Source organism: Phocoena phocoena, chromosome 5 (assembly GCF_963924675.1).
Source record: "Phocoena phocoena chromosome 5, mPhoPho1.1, whole genome shotgun sequence".
NCBI classification, from domain to species: domain Eukaryota; kingdom Metazoa; phylum Chordata; class Mammalia; order Artiodactyla; family Phocoenidae; genus Phocoena; species Phocoena phocoena.
In genome coordinates this window covers 21,137,882-21,160,147 of record NC_089223.1, presented here as the reverse complement: position 1 = coordinate 21,160,147, position 22,266 = coordinate 21,137,882, and the positions used below count along the sequence as shown (strand labels likewise).

Sequence of the window (22,266 nt, the reverse complement as noted above, 5' to 3'; positions counted from 1 at the left end):
TTCCAAAATCATTTAGGCAAACTTCAGACTACAGACACTCCCATCCTTCCTTCTCTTCAGATTCTCCTTCCTTTCCTTTCTCTATTGTTCTTTCTTTCTAGAAAATAGAAGGTTTTCATTTTCTCTCTTTATTATATAAGCATACAATTAAAGCAATAAAGAAAAGAATAAATGATTGTAGAAAGCACCTAAAATCCCAAAATAATGATGAATAACTAGCTTTCTAGAGTTTGCTAGATTTATATACACAAAATTACATAATTTTATAAAATAAGAGCATTTTTATAAACTACTTTTGAAAATCAATTATATGTCATAAAGATTTTTAAATGTCAATCAATATAGCTGAATATGACTCATTTTTAACAGTTGCTTATTTGCGTGTATGGATATAATATAGTTTTCCCATCCCCCAATAGTGGTTTTCACTTTTTTTTTGCTATGATAAGTAATGCGATAATTCACGTGTGCAATAATATATGAATCCTTTAAATTATTGCATATAATTCATTGGATATTATATAATTTATTTAGCCAGTCCCTAATTAATGTATATTTCAATTATAACACACACACACACACACACACACACACACACACAGTTGAAAGAATGGAAGGAAAGAAGGAAGGGAGGGAGGAAAATTAAAATTATTGGCTTATATAATTGAAACTTATATAATTATATAATTGAAACTTCTAGGGCATCTTGGCCGTAGGCCCACCTGGATTCAGGACAGAAATGGTGTCACGAGGACTCTCCATTTCTTGGCTCTGTTTTCCTCTGAGTTGGCTTTATTTTCAAATAGGCTTTGTCTTTGCTATATCAAAGCTGGCCCCAGGCAGCTCCAGGAATTTACGGTCCTTAACTTCCATGATTCCTGGAGGAGAAAAATGTTCCTTTTCTGGCATTTCCAGCAAAATTCCCAGAGAGAGCTTTAATTGGACCAGTCCGAGTCACACGTCCATCTTTGCATCAATCACTGTGGTCAAGAAGAAGGTGATCTGGGTGACCTCCATGGCCCTGCAACCAGGGAACGTTCAGTCTCCCCGCCCCACTGCTAAGTTCATGGGCTGAGAATGTAGGTAGGAAGGTTTGAAAAGCTATAAAGGTGTTCTGTTACCAGATGACATGTGCATGGTAATTGAGAAGCCAAAAGCAACAATACTTAAGGAGATTAACATAGTTTAAAAAAAACACCAGTGTTTGTGTCAAAAAAAAACCCCAAAGTTTTTAATGACTACAGATCTGTATAATGTCCATGGCTGGAACTTCATTTTAACCAACAGATGCCATATTGCTTCTACTTTAAGGTTGGGTGACCCTGACCCTTGCCAATGAGCCTTTTCTTCTTGTCTTTTTGCAACATCTGTCAGTTACTAATCTACCGATGGTGAGCAGAACTGGATCAATAAACTTCCCCTGTCTGAGCAGCCATCACTTCATCCTTGTGCCTCGTCTGTTCCTTATGGCACCTGAGGTATTACAGGCTTTTTCCTTTTCCCATGCTGAAGATTTTCTTTAACAGAGAATTGGCAGGAGGGGATGCAGAAGAAATGAAAAGCGTGGCAGCCAAAGCTGAGACCTTTGTTTTAAATCTCACAGGCGCTAACTAATACACTGATCCTAAAATGGTCACATTTCCCATTCGATGATTTTCTGGCCTCCCCAGAAGCCAAAGTATAACCAGAGGCATGACTGGACCAAGGTATGTGGATGCCTGGATAGGTTAATCATTTGGTGGACCTTGAAATCTCTTTGTTTGGCATTTACTCAAAGAAGAAAGTGGGGGTAGCAGAAGAGCTTCCATCCTTAGTAGCTGTTCCCCCTCCGTAGTCCCAAATTTGTATACCCCACTCAGTAAGACAAAACCCTTGTGGTACCAGGACATACCCTTCTTAGCAGGCAGATTATCCACCGTCTACCTTCGCGTGACTCTAGGGTCTCGCAAACCCCACCCCACCACTACACCAGGCAGACGATGCTAGCATGCCTTCCAAACATGCACACTGCTCCCCCAGTGTATTTCTAGACCACATGGTTTTCTCCACCTCAGTGCACACTTAGCTGGGTCATCCTTATGCCTGCCCAGCTCAGAGAAAAGAAGAGAAATTTGAGGAAGCAGACATTAACAAGTGGATCACTAAATTTTGGAGCCAAAGTTAACCAATTCCGAGCCAGTGTGAACCAGAATTTGGTGACATCAAGAAGAGCGAAATGATGATATGTGTGTGATGGAGGACAAAGTTTGGGTTGGGGAGAGAAGGAGAGTTTGCCCGCAAAACAAGATGAGACATAAAACGATTTTCAAACACTTTGTAGCTGTGGAACCCTTTCTTCAAAGGCAATCTTACTCCAATTTGAGTTGAGTTGAAGAGCAGCTAAGAACCAACCAACTCCTCTCCCCACCATGCCCAGCCCCTGAGGCCCCTCCTAGGGAATTCTTAGGGCTCAGCGTGGCTTAAAAACTGCTGACCTAGACTGTCTACTAGAGTGACAGAGAAGAATGCACTTTGCTCAAAGACAAACTGATGTTGCTTCGCTTTGTTCCAGTGTTAAAAAGGGAGTGTTGGGCTTCCCTGGTGGCGCAGTGGTTGAGAGTCCGCCTGCCGACGCAGGGGACATGGGTTCGTGCCCCGGTCCGGGAAGATCCCACATGCCGCGGAGCGGTAAGGCCCATGGGCCAAGGCCGCCGAGCCGCTGAGCCTGCGCGTCCGGAGCCTGTGCTCCGCAAAGGGAGAGGCCACAGCAGTGAGAGGCCCGCGTACCGCAAAAATAAAAAAAAAAAAAAAGGGAGTGTTCAGCTGCGGAACAGGCAATATTAAACCATTGAGCAGATAGCTTTGGGCGATTTTTCATCAGACAATGCAAGTGATGCTTTGTATACTTAAACTGTTGTATCTTATTATTTTTTACCTTTTGAATGGCATGTGCAGAACGGTAAACCTTCCCTTAATATTGGCTGTCATTCTAACTAAGCTTAGGTTAATTTTTTTTTCCCAATCCCCTTCTCACAGGTTTTGTCTTAACTGTGACAAACCCATTCCCATGACTCCCTCAAACTCTGGTCAATCAAGAGCTGACTACAATTATGTTAGTCTGTTGTATGATTTATCATTCCTTCTTTCCACTAGATTATTAAGCTCCCCTGGGGAGGAAAATGTTTCTGTTCAAGTATGCATACCTTGCACCTAATATAGGACTTGTCAATAGTCAATAAATATTTGCTGGATGGGTGACAATAGCAGCAAGAGAAGGGCTCCAAGACACCACCACCACCAACAACAAAACACAAAGCTGAATTCAGACAGGTGCATAAGACAGAGGCTTTGGAGTTGATTTGGATACAAGTTATGTAAACTCTTTAAGCCTTCATTTTCTCATCTGTAAAATGGGGATAATAAGATGGTGGAGGGGCTTCCCTGGTGGCGCAGTGGTTGAGAATCTGCCTGCCAATGCAGGGGACACGGGTTCAAGCCCTGGTCTGGGAGGATCCCACATGCCGTGGAGCAACTAGGCCCGTGAGCCACAACTACTGAGCCTGCGTGTCTGGAGCTTATGCTCCGCGACAAGAGAGGCTGCGATAGTGAGAGGCCCGCGCACCACGATGAAGAGTGGCCCCCGCTTGCCGCAACTAGAGAAAGCCCTCGCACAGAAACGAAGACCCAACACAGCCAAAAATAAATAAGTAAATTTAAATTATTAAAAAAAAAATGGTGGAGTTACATCTTTCTCAGGCGTGTAGTTGTAATCACCTTAAAACCCTTACACCATCCATGAAGTGAAATAAATATACATGGTGTATTACATTCCTCTACTGATTCTGAGCAACTTCCCTCCCTCCCTTTTTCATTTCTGAGCACAGAAGAAAGAGATGGAATATACATATACACACAAAACTGAGAGCATGTAGTTGAACTCATGTTAGAGCACATTTGGGCCAATTCTAGTTTACATACCTCCTAGGGTTGTTGGGATTATTACATTGGTTAACACAGGAAAAGCCTTGCCTAATATCTGACCATGGCCATGGGTGTACAATAAACATGAGCCATTCCCCTTGCTGACAGACAGCTGATGCTCTGAGAGAATCTGTAAGAGGCTGGCTCTACTCCATTTGCCTTTCTTCCACCCCTGCACCTCTCTAAGCCAATTTATAGATTACCTCAAACCCCTGAGAAACGGCATTTTGAAAAAATAACCCACACCTGACTATGATTTTCTTATACTGCATTCAAATAGTTTCTACAGAATGGTAGTGCAGTTTTCCTCTCCTCGGGACTACTGTTGAGGACTGGTCACAACTCCCTTTCCCATTTTGTAATTTTGGTAAACTGAACCATTCACTCTTTCATTTACTCATGCTCTCTAACGCGGTTATGGAGCTCTGTCATGGCCAGGCCCTGTGTTAGGTCCAAAGACTAATAGAACACAAGCGAGAGACAGACAAGTAGATAGACAATTATAATATAATGTGATAGTATAAGTGCCAAGACAGAGAACTGCACATCATTTTCAGAGCACCAAGAAGGTGACTAATCCAGAGTTGGGGCTGAGGCAAGCCTGGCCAAAGACAGCCTCCTGGAAGAATTTCTCCTTAGCTGAAACCCTCCTGAGCATTGCAGCAAGAGCCTTCTGTTAAAGTGAGATCTGGGTAAAAGTCAGTAATCTTAATTTCATAGAAATGTAGACCCTTAAAATTAGAAGGAACCTTAGGGACCTTCTTCTAATGTCGTGTTTCTTCAATAGTGTGTGTGCTCTGGGGGTCAGAGAGCCTGGGTTCAAGTTCAGACTTTGCCACTGTTCATCTCTGGTTTGGGGAAAGTTCCTTAAGCTTTCTGTGCCTCAGTTTCTTCACCAGTGAAGTGGGGGCCTAATAACAGAACGTGCAATAGAGCAAGTTTTCAGTGACTCTTGACCATTAAAATTATATCCTAGGCCATTGCTAATCACCAGTAAATGTTTACTACAAAAAAGTACAATTTTTCAGTTCTTTGATTATTTGTTAAATAATTTTTTTTGAAGTTAACAATTTGGCTGCTGATAGGCCTCAATAAATAAGAGATTTTATAAATATTTTCCCCAAATTTCAGAGGTCATCAACGTCTTACATGGAAGCCAGACCTTGTTCAAGGCAGATGCCTTGTTATCTCAAACTACTTAGCACTGGGAATAGAGGCACATGTGAAATAGAACGAAAGGCTTTTTAAAAATTTGTCTGCCATGGACTTTAGATAACTTTCTCCTAATAACCATAAAACTATTATATACATATTAAGATACATGAACAAGAAAAGAAACCCCATTAATTCACATTCCTCTCAAATTTATGACCTGGTCTAGAGCTAAGTAAACCCTTTTGTAATTAAAAAGTGAAAATTAATCACATAAACGAGTCTTTTTTTTTTGGCTGAGTTGGGTCTTTGTTGCTGGGCGTGGGCGGGCTTTCTCTAGTTGTGGCGAGCAGGGGCTACTCTTCGTTGCGGTGTGCGGGCTTCTCATTGCGGTGGCTTCTCTTGTTGCGGAGCACGGGCTCTAGGCGCACAGGCTTCAGTAGTTGCAGCACGCGGGCTCAGTAGTTGTGGCATATGGTTTAGTTGCTCTGCGGCATGTGGGATCTTCCCGGACCAGGGATTGAACCCGTGTCCCTTGCATTGGCAGGTGAATTCTTAACTACTGTGCCACCAGGGAAGTCCGTGTAAATAGGGTCTTGTTAGGAATATTTAAATACTTAAGGAAGCAAACTTTTGAAACACCCCTTGTCCATGGGGATGTCACCTACATACAGTCGGTTTACTAGGTAGAAGGAGCTCATTAAAGTAGCTCCAAGAGGCCAGTAATTGTTAGACTAGACAGAGTGCACGCCTCAAAAGTTATAAAACTCTAAATCTTTAAAGATATTACATAGTTAAGATTTTCAGTTAAATAACTACTGACCTTACTCCCTAATAAGGAGGTTTTATTATACAGAGATAGACATTAACATGACACTCAAAGTACTAATGCTGAAAAAGTCTAGTCAAATTCCCCCTTCTGGGATTTTTGCCTTTGTGTTGCTGCTTCCCTACTGCTTAAAGGTCAGAATTCAACACATCCAGTTAAGGTTAGGGAAGGGTCTTGAACCTGGGTGCTAGTGATTCTGGCAAAGCAGATGGTAAGGCGAGTGTGGTCTCTGTCACAGACTACCTGCCCAGGCAATTGTGAACTTAAGTAGATTTACAACTGCCTTCGATATTTAGTCTCTCCTACACAGAGCTTTCTAGAGTGTGTTTCATTCTGTGGGAGATAACAGGACTTTGGCACCGCTAGGCTAAACAAAGTTAAACATGCTTTGTTGAAAGATTTCTTGCGGCCTTCACCGTGGTAATGAATCTTCGAGAGAGAGATGCCGTACAGATCATCTCCTAAACTTACTTGACTCAGAAACCTTTCTGGTGAAACATCTTACAGGACCAGGTTCTTCAGAACACGCTCTAGAAAACAGTGTACTAATACATCTGCTGCATTGCCAAAGTAAAACGTGTAATCAACTTGAATCCTTTCAATGGTAGCCTGGTCCCAAGGATATAGTCTAGGCTTCTGGATGGCCTTGCACGGTCTGGCTCTTGCTTTTCTCCCAGCCTTGGACTCATTTCTAATCACACCCTCTCACACTCATGCTCCTGTGAGAGGAAACGAGTGTGGATTTGCTGAAACAATAGGTCTCAGAGCCTTGCTCCACTCTTTCCTAGCTCCCCACTTCGTACCCCCGACCAACCTTAGCTTGGCTCATGTCTACCCAGTTTTGAGCATGAGTTCTGGAGAAGCCTCCTTAGACCTCCAAGCATGCACTTGAGGCCTCTTTTACGTGCTCCCATACCCACTTCATATTAGTCCCTGCATCTACCGCCCTGAGTCTAGTTGGCCATCATTGAGGTTGGGACTGTGTTCTTCTTCTTTTTCTCTTTATTGAAGTGTAGTTGATTTACAATGTTGTGTTAGTTTCATGTGTACAGCAAAGTGATTCAGTTATACATATATATGTATATTCTTGTTTTCAATTCTTTTCATTAGAGTTTATTACAATGTATTTGATGTAGTCCCTGTGCTATATACAATAGGTCCTTGTGTTTGCCTATTTATATGTGGTTACCATGCATCTGCTAATCTCATGCTCCCAATTTACCCTTCCCCTCTCCTGCCCCCTTGGTAACGATAAGTTTGCTTTCTACAATAAGTTTGTTTTCTGTCTGCGAGTCTGTCTTTGTATTGTAAATAAGTTCATTTGTACTATTTTTTAGATTCCACACAAAAGGGATATACTATGATATTTGTCTTTCTCTGTCTGACTTACCGCACTTAGTGTGATCAACTCCAGGTCCATAGGGACTGTGTTCTATACACTGTCATGCTGTATCCCCAGTGCCTACCACAGTGCCTGGCACACAGCAGACCATAACTATATTTGTGGAATTACTGAAGTGATAGCTCTCGTCAGATGGTTGAGGGCACACCCCACTGCTGCTAGTAATTCAGGACTGCCTGGGCCCACTGTGTGGGCACATATAAAGGTTTGCTTACCCGTAGGTGGGCAGCAGGGGATTCCTGTTCTTCCTTGGTCATGAAGTATTCTTTAGGGGACAATTAGGAAGCCAGTGCTATTGATCCACATTAATAGGGCTGCAGAAGTGGCACATACACTGGAGTTTCTACACAGAGACCTCTTTCTTGACTCTGAGACACTGAGCCCTATCAGATGGACATGGGAGGATGATGCAGAGTTGACCTAAAGAACAGGGAATCTGGTTCAACTTCTTAGAACTGCCAGCTTTGGCTTAGAGGCAGAGCCTCAGGACAACCTGGCACAGGTACTTCTTCATCCAGCCCTTCTTCTCTTTGGCACCCAGGGAGATATCATCAAAGTCTCGGGATACAACCACGTAATTTCTTTCTCGTCACTGCTACGGCATCTCAGATTTCTTCACCATTCTAGAGCAATAGCACTCATGATGTGTCCAATAGCTCCCATCCGGCAGTTTGGCTTTGTAGCAGGCTCACATAAAAGATAAAGATGGTTGTGATACCAGGGTGCTTGGTAGGGAGAAGGGACTCAAATCGCTTCCCCAGAACATGGACTTCTCTATGACTTTCGAGGAGCACTTTACGATGGTGACCAGCAAAGCTGGCAACCTTAGAAGAAGATATCATGAGAATCTAGAAGTAGCCAGTATAAAAGCCTTTGCTTCTTCTAAAGTCACTGGAGTAGATGAACATCTCTAATTCAGGGTAACTTGCCTATATTGCTCAAGACTTAAGTCTTGTTCACTTCCTGCTTTTTTCTTCTAATCGTCCTGCACAGTTAGGATGGGGTTTCCGACCTCAAGCGTGTCACAGTGGAAGACTTACTGCACAGGTCAATTTCCTCAAAGACTCGCCCCCATTCGCCATCACACAGCTTCACAGTCCTTCTTTTCTCCGCATTTCGGTCTTGGAGCTCATGGCTGCCACTCCCACTATCTTGACGAGATACAAGATTGGTGGCTTGTGTGTGTGTGTGTGTGTGTGTGTGTGTGTGTGTGTGTATGTACATATACCCATGAACAGTCAGCCAGCCTTTTTGTGTGTGTTGTAGTCCACTCATGCACTAAACTCGGGCAGCAAACTATACTGTGGCTGTGCAAGAGTAGCTCCACTTGTCTTCGGGGAGCTCTGGGGTAAAGCCACAAAATGTGATCCTCCACCTGCTCATGCCTCAAAGGGAAGGATGCAAATTCTTGTGTATTTTTGGCTTCCTTTCGTCATAGGAGAGGTAAACAGCTCAATGGGAATGCACGTTGCTGCTATCGTTGGAATTTTTTTTTCAGAATGACAAACTCTCAGTGAAAAGTTAAATTCTGAGGCATAGGAAAGAAGCTAGAATTAGAACCCAAGTCTCCAGACTAAAGACTCAATGCTCAAGACCCTCAAACTTGCTGCCTCTGTAAATCAAACTGCAGTCTTATATGGGTGATATAGGTGCCACGGGGGAGGAGGGATAAGAATTAGACTCTAGTGCAGAGAGAGGAGAGTGAATGCAGAGTCATAGCTTCCTCTCTGCAGTGAAACCGTATGTTTCCTGAATTAATACAGATATTATTTAGTGAACATGTGCAATAGACAAAGGCCACTTCGTGATGTCTTTTTCTTATGATTTCTTATAATTTTCTCTATGTTTTTAGAATCAGAACTGACTTTTTGCTATAGAACTCAGTTTAATTTCCTCACAGACTTGAAGGAGGGGCAGTTAGTTATGATACACAAAGTTGTATGGTAACTAACTAGCCCTCTGAAAAAGTATGGCAACTTCAGTGAAAGATACTCTTTCACATTGGTTTCACTGCTTGGAGGTAACCTCACACCATGCCAATCAAGATTTTCTGCCCATTTTACCAGATAATTCAATGGATATTAAAGATATAGTTCACCATATAGACCTGATTAATTGAAGAAAAATATAGCTTCTTATTGCTGACACTATGAGGTTAGAAACAGCATCCTATGCTAATCTGCAATGCCAAGAAACGAAGATGGTTTCAATCAGATCTCATGACTAATGCATGAGATCCGAAGTTCTTTTATTCCTGGCTATTTTAGAAAACTGAGGTGTATTTTTACCCAAAAAACTAATTCTATAAGATTTATTGAGATAATACAAAATGCCTTACTATTAACAGCTCACAATCAAGATTTTTGTCCTACTAATGATCACAGAAACAGTTTGTCCATTTTAATTTTTTCAAAATTACGTATTTGCAATGGGTTAAGTCCAGATTCAAGGATATTATATTTGATCCTTAGTTGTTGTTAGTGGGGTTTTTTTTTTTTTGGATACTCAATATCTGGGGAAATGACAGAAAGTTTAGATTACTTTCTGTGGTTGTTCTTCCATTTTAATTGTACTTATTGTGAATTCACTTAAACAGAAGGAAATATATCTAGCAATAAAGTATGCCTGTCATATTTGCTTGTTTTTGTTATGACAAACTGTGAAATACTGTGTTTTTCCTATAGTTCTAATCCATGAAATCTGCAATCTTTCCACTTGATTTACGAAGGACCCTTAATTACTGCTGTCATTAGCACCTAGTGTTCAAAACAGTCTGTTAAAATGTACTGTTCGTCTCACCTCCAAGTCCCTGCTTGCTTTGTTTTAATTTTTTTCCAAGGGTAAGTAAAACAATAATTGCCCTAATAGCAACAATCATTATGTACAGCCAATTAAATAATATTCCAAGTTTTTTGTTGCCTATTTCTTTTTGTTCATAATTTGGCATTTGTGTGTTAAGACTGGCCTAGAGTTTGAACAAGTGTCCACAAGCAGGGTTACTACTAGCGAGGACTTATTACCTGGGTTTTAAAAACAAGCCACTCATTTGTCTTCTTTCCACATGGATAGGGATAACAGACAACTGCTGCGAAGCTTCAATGTTTCTGCCTGGTCATGCACAGTTCTGCAATATAATGTATAAACGTATAACAACAACTTTGGATCATTTGATACCTCGTTTGGAATAAGGAAATTAAATCCAGCCAGGCGCGTCCCCACCGTCGTCCGCGCGCACACACATACACACATATACACAGTCGCGCGCGCGCGCACACACGCACACACACACGCGCGCGCGCGCGCGCGCGTCAAAAGTTGATTCATTCCCGAGATCCCCCAGAATCTTTCTTTTTCTCTTTTCTGGCAGCGCCGGCTTCCCAGTCCGGGTGGCAGTGAGGTTGGGGGCGTGGGAGGGGCGGGGAGGACGAGCAGAGGGAGGCGGGAGCCGGGTGCCGGTGCGCGCAGCGCCCGCTCCTGCCGGCGGAGAGTCCGCGCCGGGTTTTGCGCCGTGTCCCCGGGCTTGTCTCACGGCCTCCAGCCGCCGCCGCTGCCGTGTTTACTGAGCTCGCGCGTCCTGATATCACTCCGCTGGCATGGAGGAGGAGGAGGAGGTGGAGGAGCGAGAGGAGGAGGAGGCGGCGGCGGCGGCGGCGAGCAGTTGATCATTGTGATGGTGGCAGGAGCAGCGGCGGCAGCGGCAGCCCAGCCGAGCGTTAGGGGCTGCTCTCCGCGCGGCGTTTTGCAAAGGACTTCACCGATCTACTTTTGCAGTCGCCTCGGACTGTCCATGTGTTTACTTCCCCCAGCCCGAGGATTCGATATCTAGGTTCCTGTGAAATGCAACTGAGCAGCCAAAGTACTTTGAGAACACGGGGCGGCATAAACACCAAAACTTTTTTTGTGGAAGGAAAATGCAATAAGCAAGCTTGCCGTTTTCCGATGCGGTGTGGAGTGAGTGTGTGTCGCGCGTGTCCGCACTGGAGGCATATGCTTGTGTGTGTACATGGGGTGTGTTTTTCGGTACGTAGGGAGAAAATGCTTGCCAACCACCGGAAATCTCCTGGAATTTATTAGAAAATAATGGATTATAAAAAGAAGGCAGGCGAAGAACGGATCTTCCCTTGAGTTGCAACCCGATTTGCTGCTGGCTCAGTTTGTTGTGATTCTTTTTGTTGATAGGTGTCTGATGGTATTCTGATAACACCCCCCTTTTTTCCCCTCGAGCTTTACAGTTTAAAAAAGGAAACAAACAAACAAAAAAAACCACCCCAAAATCTCTCCCCCTTTTTTTCGCCCGGTCGGGATCGCTGTTTCCATCCATGTGCTTGCGTCTCCCCCGCGTTCCACTTAAACTATTTTAATCCTTGGACCCAAGGAGGAGGCTGATAGGGGGTGGATAAAAAAAGTTCTTCCAAAATAGTGTGCCCGGGGAGCAGGATGGGGGATTTCGCAGCCCCCGCTGCTGCCGCGAATGGCAGTAGTATTTGCATCAACAGTAGCCTGAACAGCAGCCTCGGCGGGGCCGGGATCGGTGTGAATAATACTCCCAATAGTACTCCCGCTGCTCCGACTAGCAATCACCCGGCTGCCGGCTGCGGCGGCGGCGGCGGCGGCGGCTCCGGGGGCCCCGGCGGCGGCTCGGCGGCCGTCCCCAAGCACAGCACGGTGGTGGAGCGGCTCCGCCAGCGCATCGAGGGCTGCCGGCGGCACCACGTCAACTGCGAGAACAGGTACCAGCAGGCTCAGGTGGCGCAGCTGGAGCTGGAGCGCCGGGACACCGTGAGCCTCTACCAGCGGACCCTGGAGCAGAGGGCCAAGAAATCGGGCGCCGGCACGGGCAAGCAACAGCACCAGAGCAAACCCCAGCAAGATGCGGAGGCTGCCTCGGCGGAGCAGAGGAACCACACGCTGATCATGGTGAGGGCGCGCTGGCAGCGGGCACGGGGCGCGCGCGTGGGGGGGGGGGGCCGTGGAGCTTCTTACACGGGGGGCACGGGGATCTGATTTGCACGGCGGGCGAAGTGGGCTGAAGCCGAAGGGTTAACGTCAACTTTTGTGAGGTAAAAGCTGCCGTCGCCGCTACCTGTTCATCTGTCAGGGTTGTCAGATTTGGGGAAGAGGGGGCGAGAGGGGGAGAAGCCAGTCACGACTGCGAGGGGCGGAGGGAGCCTGGAGGAGCGTCGGAGTGAGGCCCTGGAAAAGTTTTACCCCCCTCTCCCTTTCTTAGATACCGATTTGAAAGAGTGAACCCAGAGTTGAAACCTCGCTCCTCCTCTTCACCGCTCCCCACCCCACCCCTCGCCTGGCCGCCTGGGCTCCCCAGACCGGTCCCCCTTCGCCCACCCCTCTCAGCACGTCCGCCGAGTGCAGGGAGAAATGGATGCTGTCGCAGATTCTGGGCGGGCACCAGGCCCTCGAACCTGGGGGGAGGAGGAGGGGGAGGAAGGGAGATACTCTCGTCTCCTCTCCCCAGCTCACCCTCTTTGGGCTGAGAAAGTCTGAGAGTTTTGTGAATGAACTTTGAGGTGGGTGAGAAGCAAGCGAAGGTGGCTGCGCGCGCGCGCGTCCACGAGAGCGCGCGCGGATGCGGGCGCGAATGCGCTCCCTCGCAGCTCGAGACCCCGGGCCGGCCCGGCAGGTGGAGCGGCTCCGAGGGTCGCGGCACTCGCCGGGGCTGGAGGGGACAGCGACGCCCTGGGCTTGCGCGGAGAGTCCCCGCCACGCAACTTCGCCGGGGATTCTCTCCCCTCCTCCTCTTAAACTTGCTTGCACAGAGCTTTCTCCGCTGCTCTCCCGCCCCGCTCCCCGCCAACTTTCCGGGCCAGTCTGATAAGCCCGGAGGAGTGGAAGGTAGCGGGGAGGTGAAAGAGGCTTAAATGGCTGGGTGGGTGGGTTGGAGGTAGGAGGAGCAGCCAATGGCTTAACTTCTCCGGGAGGAAGGGGCAGTTCCCACCCCCTAACCCTGAGGGTAGAATCCTTTCTCCTATCTCCACTCTCCGGTTCTTTTGCTTTCCTTTCGTGGGGCGGGGGGGGGGAGCCGGAAGCTTGAGAAAGGTGTCTGCAGCCCCCTCCGCCGCCGCACGGCCCGGATTTGGGCTGCGCGCGTGTGCGGAGTGGGGCGGGCAGTGGGAATCCGGGAGCGTAGCGGGGCCGCGCGCCTTCTCGCGTTTCCCCTGCAGACCGCACCTCGATCGGCGGCGCGGGAGGCCCTCTCGTCGTGCGGCTTATAACTCGCGCACGTCCCCGGTCTGGGGGTCGTCGGCGTCGGAGGTGGTGCGGGTGCGGGCGCGGGCTTTCGCTGGGCGTTCCGTGACAAAGAGCCGGCTTGGGGGAGGGGAAGAGGAGAGGCCGCCGCGCTCACTCCCCACCCTCCCCACCTCCCCCCACCCCGCACGTGAAGAGGAACAATTTGTTTATCTTGGGCTTCAAGAATCCTTCCCTCCTCCCTGCTCTCCGAGGCCGCCCAGCCCCTCCTCCCTCCCCTCCCTCCTCGGCGCGATCCTGCCCAGTCCCGCCGGCAGCACCTTCCCTCCTCCCCTTCCTCGCCCCTCCGTACTCCTTTTCCTCCTCCCACCTTCCTCGAGCCCGCCTTCCCCCTCCCTTCTGGAACGCGGCCATGGGGGAGGGAGCGGGACGCGCTTTGTCCGCCTCGCGGCCCTGCTCGCCCCGGAGGCCGCTCGGCTGGGAGGGGCGCTGCGCCCCGAGGCCCTGCCCCTCCCCCGCGGCCGCCCCCCCCCCACCCACCCCGCCCCCCGCCTCCGAGCTAGCCCGGAGCGCGAAGAAGAGGCGGACTCGGTGGGGAGGGAGAACGACGGTCATAGAGTCAGGGAGGGAGGTTCTCGCTTTACAAACAGGAAGCCGAAAACCACTGACACACTGTAGCTTTTCTGATTGTACACGGAGGCGGGGTCGGACCTGCATCTTGACTGTATCTCGCATGCCCTGCTGGTACCTATTTCTCTCCGGGTCCGCGCCGTCTCCCATTCCCCGCCCCCCGCTTCGCGCTCCGCCACCGATGGGGAGACTCACTTCGTGAACCTGAGACAAGTAGTATTTGAAAGGCGCTGAGAATATCGTCGTTGCCTGCTCCACGCCCTCTTTTCCTGTGTTTGTACGCCCCACACGCTCGGATTGCGTAGGAATGGGCTTTTCGGGAGGCTCAAAAATCTCAGTCCCACGGCCTCTCTCCCGACCTTTGGGGATGGAGGACTGTTGTGGCGTTACCTCGCCAGCTGAGCAGCGCTGGAACAAAAAGCCGGTGCCCGGTCGCTTTTGATCGCGGGCGAGAGCAGTAGAGTTTGCGGCCGGAAAGTTTTAGCGTTTGGGTTGTGTTCTCTCGAGGGTGCCATGTCTGCCCTGGGAGGTAGTGGGGGCACTCCGGGTGCGCGCGCCTGGGTTGTGATACACCCGCAGGTGGGAGCAAACCCAGGGTCCTGAAGTTACCTGGAAGGAGGTAGCAAACCCAAGCCAGAGCTTACTTTTGAAAATGCAAAAAGATAGTGCTTACTTGAGTGGATGAGACCGAAGCAGTAAATTTCCTGGTGAATCCCAGTTCAGCAAGTTAACAGACTTGAAAAATGATTGCCTGAAAATTACATTTTTCTATCAATTTTGTGACAATAATTTAGCGTATCGATTATACCGATGTACAGGAGTATGTTCTACCTTTAACTGTATTTCACATATGCATCTCCCATTGATATAAGTGGTCCAAGTATGTGTGATGAGTGTAATGAAAATAAACAGCCTTAAACCTTAAGCAAAGAGTTGCATGTGAATTCTAGGTACCACAAAAAAGAAAGGAAAAAAGTTAACGTCCTCCTCTACAAGTTATTTTTCCTTTAAAAATAGTTTAAAATTGTACATTGGCCCCTGAAATGAAAGAGTATTTTAACTTAGCCTGTGTGTGAGATAAAATCTTGAAAACAGGTTGCAGAAAACCACGTTAATCTTCCTTTTTTTGAATTAGCTGCTGGATTTTAGTTGGGCTCTGGGAGGGGGGCAGGGCACAGAGCAATTATAATTAGTTCTCAGATTGAGCTATTTGGAAACCCCTAAAGGAAAGCCATAATCAACCAGAGGCAAATAATAATGATGGTGATGATAAAAATAAAGATGAATAGGATTCTTTTCTGTTTTATTGCTATTGTTTACCTTCTGAGGGCCAGTATGTCCAAAGTACTAAATATTGATTAGTTCTCTTTCTGCTTGGCTTGGATTAAGAAGGCAGTCTAATCAAGGCTTTACCTCTTTTGATTTGTTTTCTTATACATTTACAAGCATAGGCATGAAAAGCAAACAAGCAAACCCGAAGCAGGGTGGGTGAGGTGAAATAGAAATCTTCCTTTGGCTTCAGGCTGCTGGGAGGGGCCTCAGTTTTGTGTGGGTCCATAATAGCCCTGTTAGAGAGTGGATAGCCCAGGCCTGGGTCGGAAGCTACATTACTTCAGGTGAAAGGTAGTTTCTGGACATGTAGTCAAATGACTCTCCCCGCACACACTTTCTTTATTCAGAAGGGTCTCTCCCTCCTCCCCTCCAAAGGAGTTGTTGGTGAGAACTATTGATTTCACCTATTAGAGAATCTCGTTGAAAAGGTGTCTTCTCCTAAAATAGTTTTAATTTGTGGTAGCAGAATGAGACATTGTTCATTTTCTGTACTTAAACCTGAAGTCCTGGTTAAAATTTTAAGATAAATTCCAACTGACAGGTTCATTCTCAAGCCAAAGACAGAGTGGCTTGACAAAGGTGTAATCATTCAGGCATACCAAAAAGCATGACAATGCAGTCTTCAGAATTTCAAAATGGTGGTAGTCTTACTTGACCTGGATAAATTCCGTGTTTTGATAACCTTTCTACTTCATAGCGCCATCATAACTTTCAGAGTGTGCTTAATTTATACACAGCTTAAAGACTGTATAAATCCATGTGATTCCTGCTCTGAAGAGTTTATCACATAAAATTCATTTGATAATAAGCATATTAAACGCTGAGTATTAGAGAAAACTGCAACCTATCCAAAATGTTCCCATCTACTCCTGGAAGAGATCCAGGAAATGTCAGCATACTAGTCCAGGGCTAAAACTCCATATAAATGAATCCGGTTTCCCATTTCTTATCCTGTTGAAGGTAAATTACTGGCTTTGTATCTAGGTTTTTTGGCAAGCTTGTAATGTGAAACCATTTCTAAATCTTTCCTATGAACCTTTTCTTTGGCTTATCCTGTTCTGCTTTCCTGGGTGATAGGATTGATAGTGTCCCTTGAAAAACCTTCCATAGCCCACACAGGGTGTGCCTTAAGTTTGTGAAAAACTTTTTGAAATTTCATCTCCCTGTGCTTAACAAGTGTTTGTCTTTTAATTCTCAAGAAGCATTGAACAAAAAAAGCGCTACAATACATGTTTAATTGTGTTATGTATGTACTTTAGTTGTGGTACATTTTATTTAGTAATGGGCAGCCAACGATCAGAAAAGTACAGGCATAGTTAGTTAATCATTCATCATGATCTACAAAATGCTCTTCAGGCTGAGTTCCTTTCCCAGGGAATGCTGAGTTTTCAGGCAGATGGCATGTTTGATACTTTCTATCCAGTTGCATTAGAATCATAAGGGCAAGCTTTAGAATCTTTGGAGGTTTTCTGCCACTTGATATGAGGAAAATGAACAGTCCCCGGACAAGGTGTACCGACATTTCTGTAAGAAGAATGAGGATTTTAAACCTTAAAATGGAGTTACATAGAGTTATTTTCTAAATACCTCTCTGAGACCAATATAGCCAACTGTTGTTAAAAAGGTTTCCTGACAAGGTTTTTCCATTTGGTTGAGATAAGAATGGGGGAATCTCTCCCTCTTTCTCATCCGTGCTGCTGCTATAGGAGGAATCTAGTATGATAAGCCATTCTGCACACTACGTAGTAGTTCTTGGATATGTCTGAAGTACTTAGGGTTTATTTAGTGTCGCTTACAGAGTTTTACTTGCAATCAGTGCTCCATGTGTATTAATTAACACTTCTGTACTACATTCTTGAGCTTAAGATGGCTAAATTCTGTCATCTCTTTCCACATTACCCATCATAGAGAACTGTGAAATAAATCAGACATCAAAGTCTCATGAAAAGGAACATATTTAAAACTCAGTCCCAAGATTTTCATAATATCTGCCTTTTGATTCTCCCAAATAGCTTTGCATTTTTCACTCTATTATTCAGAGGCTGATTATTGAGTTTTCAGATCCAGCTGTTTGCCTTGTTTTTCTTTCCGCCTCCTGCTGCCAACCTTTTGGTCTCTTCACTGATCTTTAGCACTTTTACCAAAGAGTGGGAAGAAGCAATAAGAAGAGAAATTTAATTTTGGTGCTTCCTCCTCTATAACTAATGAAACAATTGGATAAGATACCAATTATTTTGGAATAATTATGGGTTTGATTCAGTATACCATTTATTCTTCATTAGTGAAAATCATAGAGAATAGACTGGATTTTTAAATGTCATTCATTCATTCAATGATTCTGGTACATAGTCCGTAGTGCTTCATGGAAGTGAAAAAGCTAAATCACACTCTTGCATCCAAGACTGACAGCGTAGTATGTTCTTTTTAGATTTTCAGTATTGTTTAAGCTAGGTTTAAGTGACTAACAGGTGTTTGTTTTTTAATCAGCATTAGATTTGATGTCAGTGACTTCTCAACAGTTTCTGGCTGAGTTATTCCCCTTTCCTGTGACATTTTCAGTAATGTCTTTCATGTTGTTTCAAACTAATTTGACGTTGCAAAAGAAGCTGATTTACAGATGTCTGCGCCAAAGTTATTGGATCCCGCAAATCAAATTTTCATTTAAAAAATACAGCGTGCTTTTCAGACAGACACATTCAAAAATTCACTATTCATGTTTGTGAGATGGAAATGGAGCTTTTGGAAAATCAGCTATCACCAAAAACTTAGGAAAAAAAAACCCCAACCTTTTCTTTTTGTTTAAATCTAACAAAGTTTAAAGAACTAAAGGAATAAGACTGGATAAAATCACTCAGAAAATGGAGTTGAGGGTCTGCCGTATAATGAATACTTAAAGATCGTAGGGTTCTATTCCGTGGATCAGAGAAGGCGCACACTTTGTTTTAAAAGTATACCTGGCTATTCCATCTGTTAAACAGTTGAGGGGCTTTTGAGCTGTGGATAAAAAACTCCATTTGGGAAAGAAACACGGTGTTCCCTTAGGGCCACCATACACACATGCATAGAAAAAGCCATTACTACTATGGCTCAGTGCTTTTTTTTTTTTTTTTTATGGCAAGCTGTGCATTCTGTTCTTGGGGGAATTTAATAAAAATCTCAACAGGCCTTCAGTACTTCTTCTGACATAAGGAAAGTGATTTCCTAAGAATAATTTAGACACCTCTTTTAATTATATTGGACCTTCCATTGGTTGGAATGACCTTTATGCTGAAGTAGAATCTTTTAAAGTAAGAATAACTAACATTTATCCACCTTAAGCAATGGCTTAACAACCATAGAAAACTTGAGCGAGCTATTTAAACTAACAACCTCCAGAATTTCTAACTCCTGAAGTCTCCATTCTGTTGGGTAGAATCTGGTTTTGTAATGTTTCACGTCACGGACTCTCAGTCCTCAACACATTTTACTTGTGCTTATGTGTGCGAAGACGATTTTTAGGATACATTACTGTATCATTTCTTTCCTTCCCTCTCGCAAGAAAACCCATGGCAGGGCCGGGGCTTCTTTCCCTTCAAAAGAAAAGGCTGAAGTGCTGAGTCTATTTGTGCAGATTCAACTGGGTCGTAACTGTGACTCAAAAGGATTGCACAGCTCTAAGACAAGCTCTACTAGTGCCCTTCACTCTCACAGTGGTGGGTTATTTCTCTTTCTTTGATTGTTTGTTAGATGCTGAAAGTAACTCAGTGATTGAGAGTGAATCTAAAGGGACTGGCACCCAGTAAAGGACTTTAGGAGCTCTAGTGGTAAGGTTAAGAGAGGCAAGAGGGGGTGAGGATTTTGGAGGCATCTCCTGGAATGGGTGGCAAAAGAGGTGATTGGTTTTGCTCATTTGGGGTAAACAGTATCCTGGCGCCTTAGGAGTTTATGGCGATAACATGTGCTTTTAGTAGTCTATTCTGAACCTGCAGACCTTACTAAAACTCAAATATGTATTTTTCGGAGCTAATGGCATTGTTGTTTGTATTGCAATATCTGGGGGAAAAAATCACTTCCTAAAAGATTTCCATGCTCCTTTAAAGGACTACTTCTGCCACTTAAATGTATTTACCATAGGATTCCTTTAAGTCAGAAATTCTCAATCGGTGGAGATTTTGCCCCCGCCCTGAACGTTTGGCAATGTTGGGACACATTTTTCAGTTGTCACAACTGGAGGGGTGCTACTGCTGTCTAGTGGGCAGAAGCCAGGGGATGCTGTTAAACATCCTACAGTGCACCCACAAGAAAGAGTCACCCTGTCCAAAATACCAATGTTGCTGCTTTTGAGAAACCCTGCCTTAAACGAGGAGCTCCCCTAGAATGTTGAAAGTACAGAGTGTGGCTTTCCTTACAGCTTTTCAAAAACACTCTTACTACTTAACCGGGTGGAGAGGGGTGGGGATGCTGCTGGGAGGTAGAGCATCTCAGCTCTGGCCATGGGACAGTCTGGCTTTTCACTTCATGCTGGGAAGGTGAACAGTAGTCATTCTTTTTACCTCCCGGAGCGATTGTTCGGCTCAAATGAATTAATATATGTTAAGAGTCCCAAAGACTTGATGGTGCTACACAAAGGCTAGGCTTATTTTTATGAATTACTGTCCTATCACTCATGTGCGTGCCTCCCACCCAGGTGCAGACTTAGAGTGATTTGGGGCATATTTCACTAAGGCATAAGCCAAGGTCTCATGGTAAGGGCTTGAGCAACTGCTACGTATTGGACACTATTTCTAGGCATTGGGGATACAGTAGTGAACCAGGGTCCTTGCTCTGGTTGGACTCACAGCAGAGCATCATTCATGTTTCAGATTAGCTGTATAAAATGGTCTTTATGGTTTTATGAGAACGTGTTAATGGAAGTCATTAATAACCCAACATTTAGGAAAATCCCAAGGATACTAAATGCTTTGTATCTTCTTGCAAGCTTTCTATAGCTTTCTTGCATTGCTTTCTAAAGCAACATTTATTTCACTGTCTTTCAAATAAAATCAGTTTGTGGAGGGGAGAGGGTTAGTTGGTGTGGTGGAGAATAAGATTAAAGGATGGTTGTTAAAAACGAGGCTGGTGATCATCTTTCTTTCCTTTTTCTGGACTAGGTAACACTTGTAGCACCATAATCACCGCTTGACATCAAGCTTTTAGAGGAAATTAGACAAAGAGAGGGAGCATTTAGAAAGAAACAAGCAGAAAGGTGCAGGGACTTGAAACCATGTCACATGAAGAACAGTTGGGAGACCTCGCGGTGTTTAGTCTGATTTCAGGGATGATATGATTGCTTTCTTAAAATATTTGAAGGGCTGTCATGTGAAAAAAGGATTAGATGTGCTCTTTATGGCCTCAAGGGGATAAAGTTAGAATCAGTGGTTGGCGGTTATTAGGAGTAAGGTTTGGTTTAATATATTAAAAAAACAATTATATGAAAATGGAAGCTGTTCACAGATGAAATGGGCTGTGTTGATGAGCGAAAATGCGCCAGCAAAAGTTGTTCAATTAGCTGAAATGTTGGAGAATAGATGACATCTTTTTTAAATTATAAAACTTTAAAACAATACAAAAATAAAATACCAGTGAAAAGAGGATAGGGCTTTTGTCTCTTTAATCCTCTTTATATCCTCATGATAGAAAAAGATCTAACTGGGAATTCCCTGGAGGTCCAGTGCCGGAGTTCGATCCCTGGTCAGGGAACTAAGTTCCCACAAGCCACGTGGCGCGGCCAGAAAATAAAAAAGCAACAACAAAAAAAGACCTACCTCTACGTGGGAGGAACTCCAAATATTTGTGGAATAAATTGCTCAATGAAAATGAGTAGATTAAGTGACTTGATTCCTCTTCCTCAGTGTCTCCCCTCTGCCCCCAGAAGTTATCACGGTTTAGAATCTCTCTCTCCAGACCTTCTTCTTTTTGCTCACATATATACTATAAGTGTACATCACCACACACCACACGTTAGTTTTTTCCTACTTGAATGGAATCATATTATAAATGTGGTTCTGAGATTTACTTTTTCCACATAATATATTTTGGAGACCTGTCCAATTCAATCCACATAGATCTTCAACTCATTTTTTAAACTGTTATATAGCATTCCATAATAAAACGTTCCATAATTTATTGAATGATCCCTTATTTCGAGAGACTCTGGTAGTTCCTCATTTTCTGCCAATTAAGCCTTACTTAATTGCAATGAACATCCTTATCCATATATCCTTGTATATGTGAGCATTTCTGTAGCACAGATTTGAACTTTTTTCCGTATATGTAATATGTATAAACAGAAGAAGTTGGCCAAAAAAAAATCTCTTAATCTAATATTGTTTTAACATAGGCCTCGAATCTTATTACAACCTATTTTAGGGCAAATGATCATTGTGTCTCCTGAAAAATATGGCTTAAAAAAAAAAGTATCAACTCTAGCAGCCGGTGTGTGTCTTTGCAGTCTGCGTGAACACTGAATTTTTAAAGGCTGTATATCTGGCCACACGTGTTACACCAATGACTTTCTTTTCATCTGGTCCCAATGACCAAGTGAGTAGGAGTCTAGTTAACAGCTCCTGTTCATGCTGTGAAAGTGGGAAACTCACTGTCTTGAACAAGTTTGTAGTTCTCTTTACCTTTCCTGAGCTTTGTGTTCCCCAGGCCTGCATGGCTTTAGTGTCAAATGTGTATCCATTGGTGATACAGTACCTGGGGTGGCAGCGGGTGCCCTCTGAGTGGTCATAAAAAT

At 44.7% G+C, this 22,266-nt stretch overlaps 1 protein-coding gene across 1 annotated transcript in view; it reads left to right on the top strand.

Annotated features, from left to right (window-relative positions):
• The first annotated feature begins 11,780 nt into the window (after positions 1 to 11,780).
• Positions 11,781 to 22,266, top strand: part of MAML3 (mastermind like transcriptional coactivator 3) — a 426,464-nt gene continuing 415,978 nt past the window's right edge. The window contains exon 1 of the mRNA XM_065878219.1: positions 11,781 to 12,260. Coding sequence (XP_065734291.1) covers positions 11,781 to 12,260 — 480 coding nt within the window. The remainder of the gene's footprint in view (positions 12,261 to 22,266) is intronic.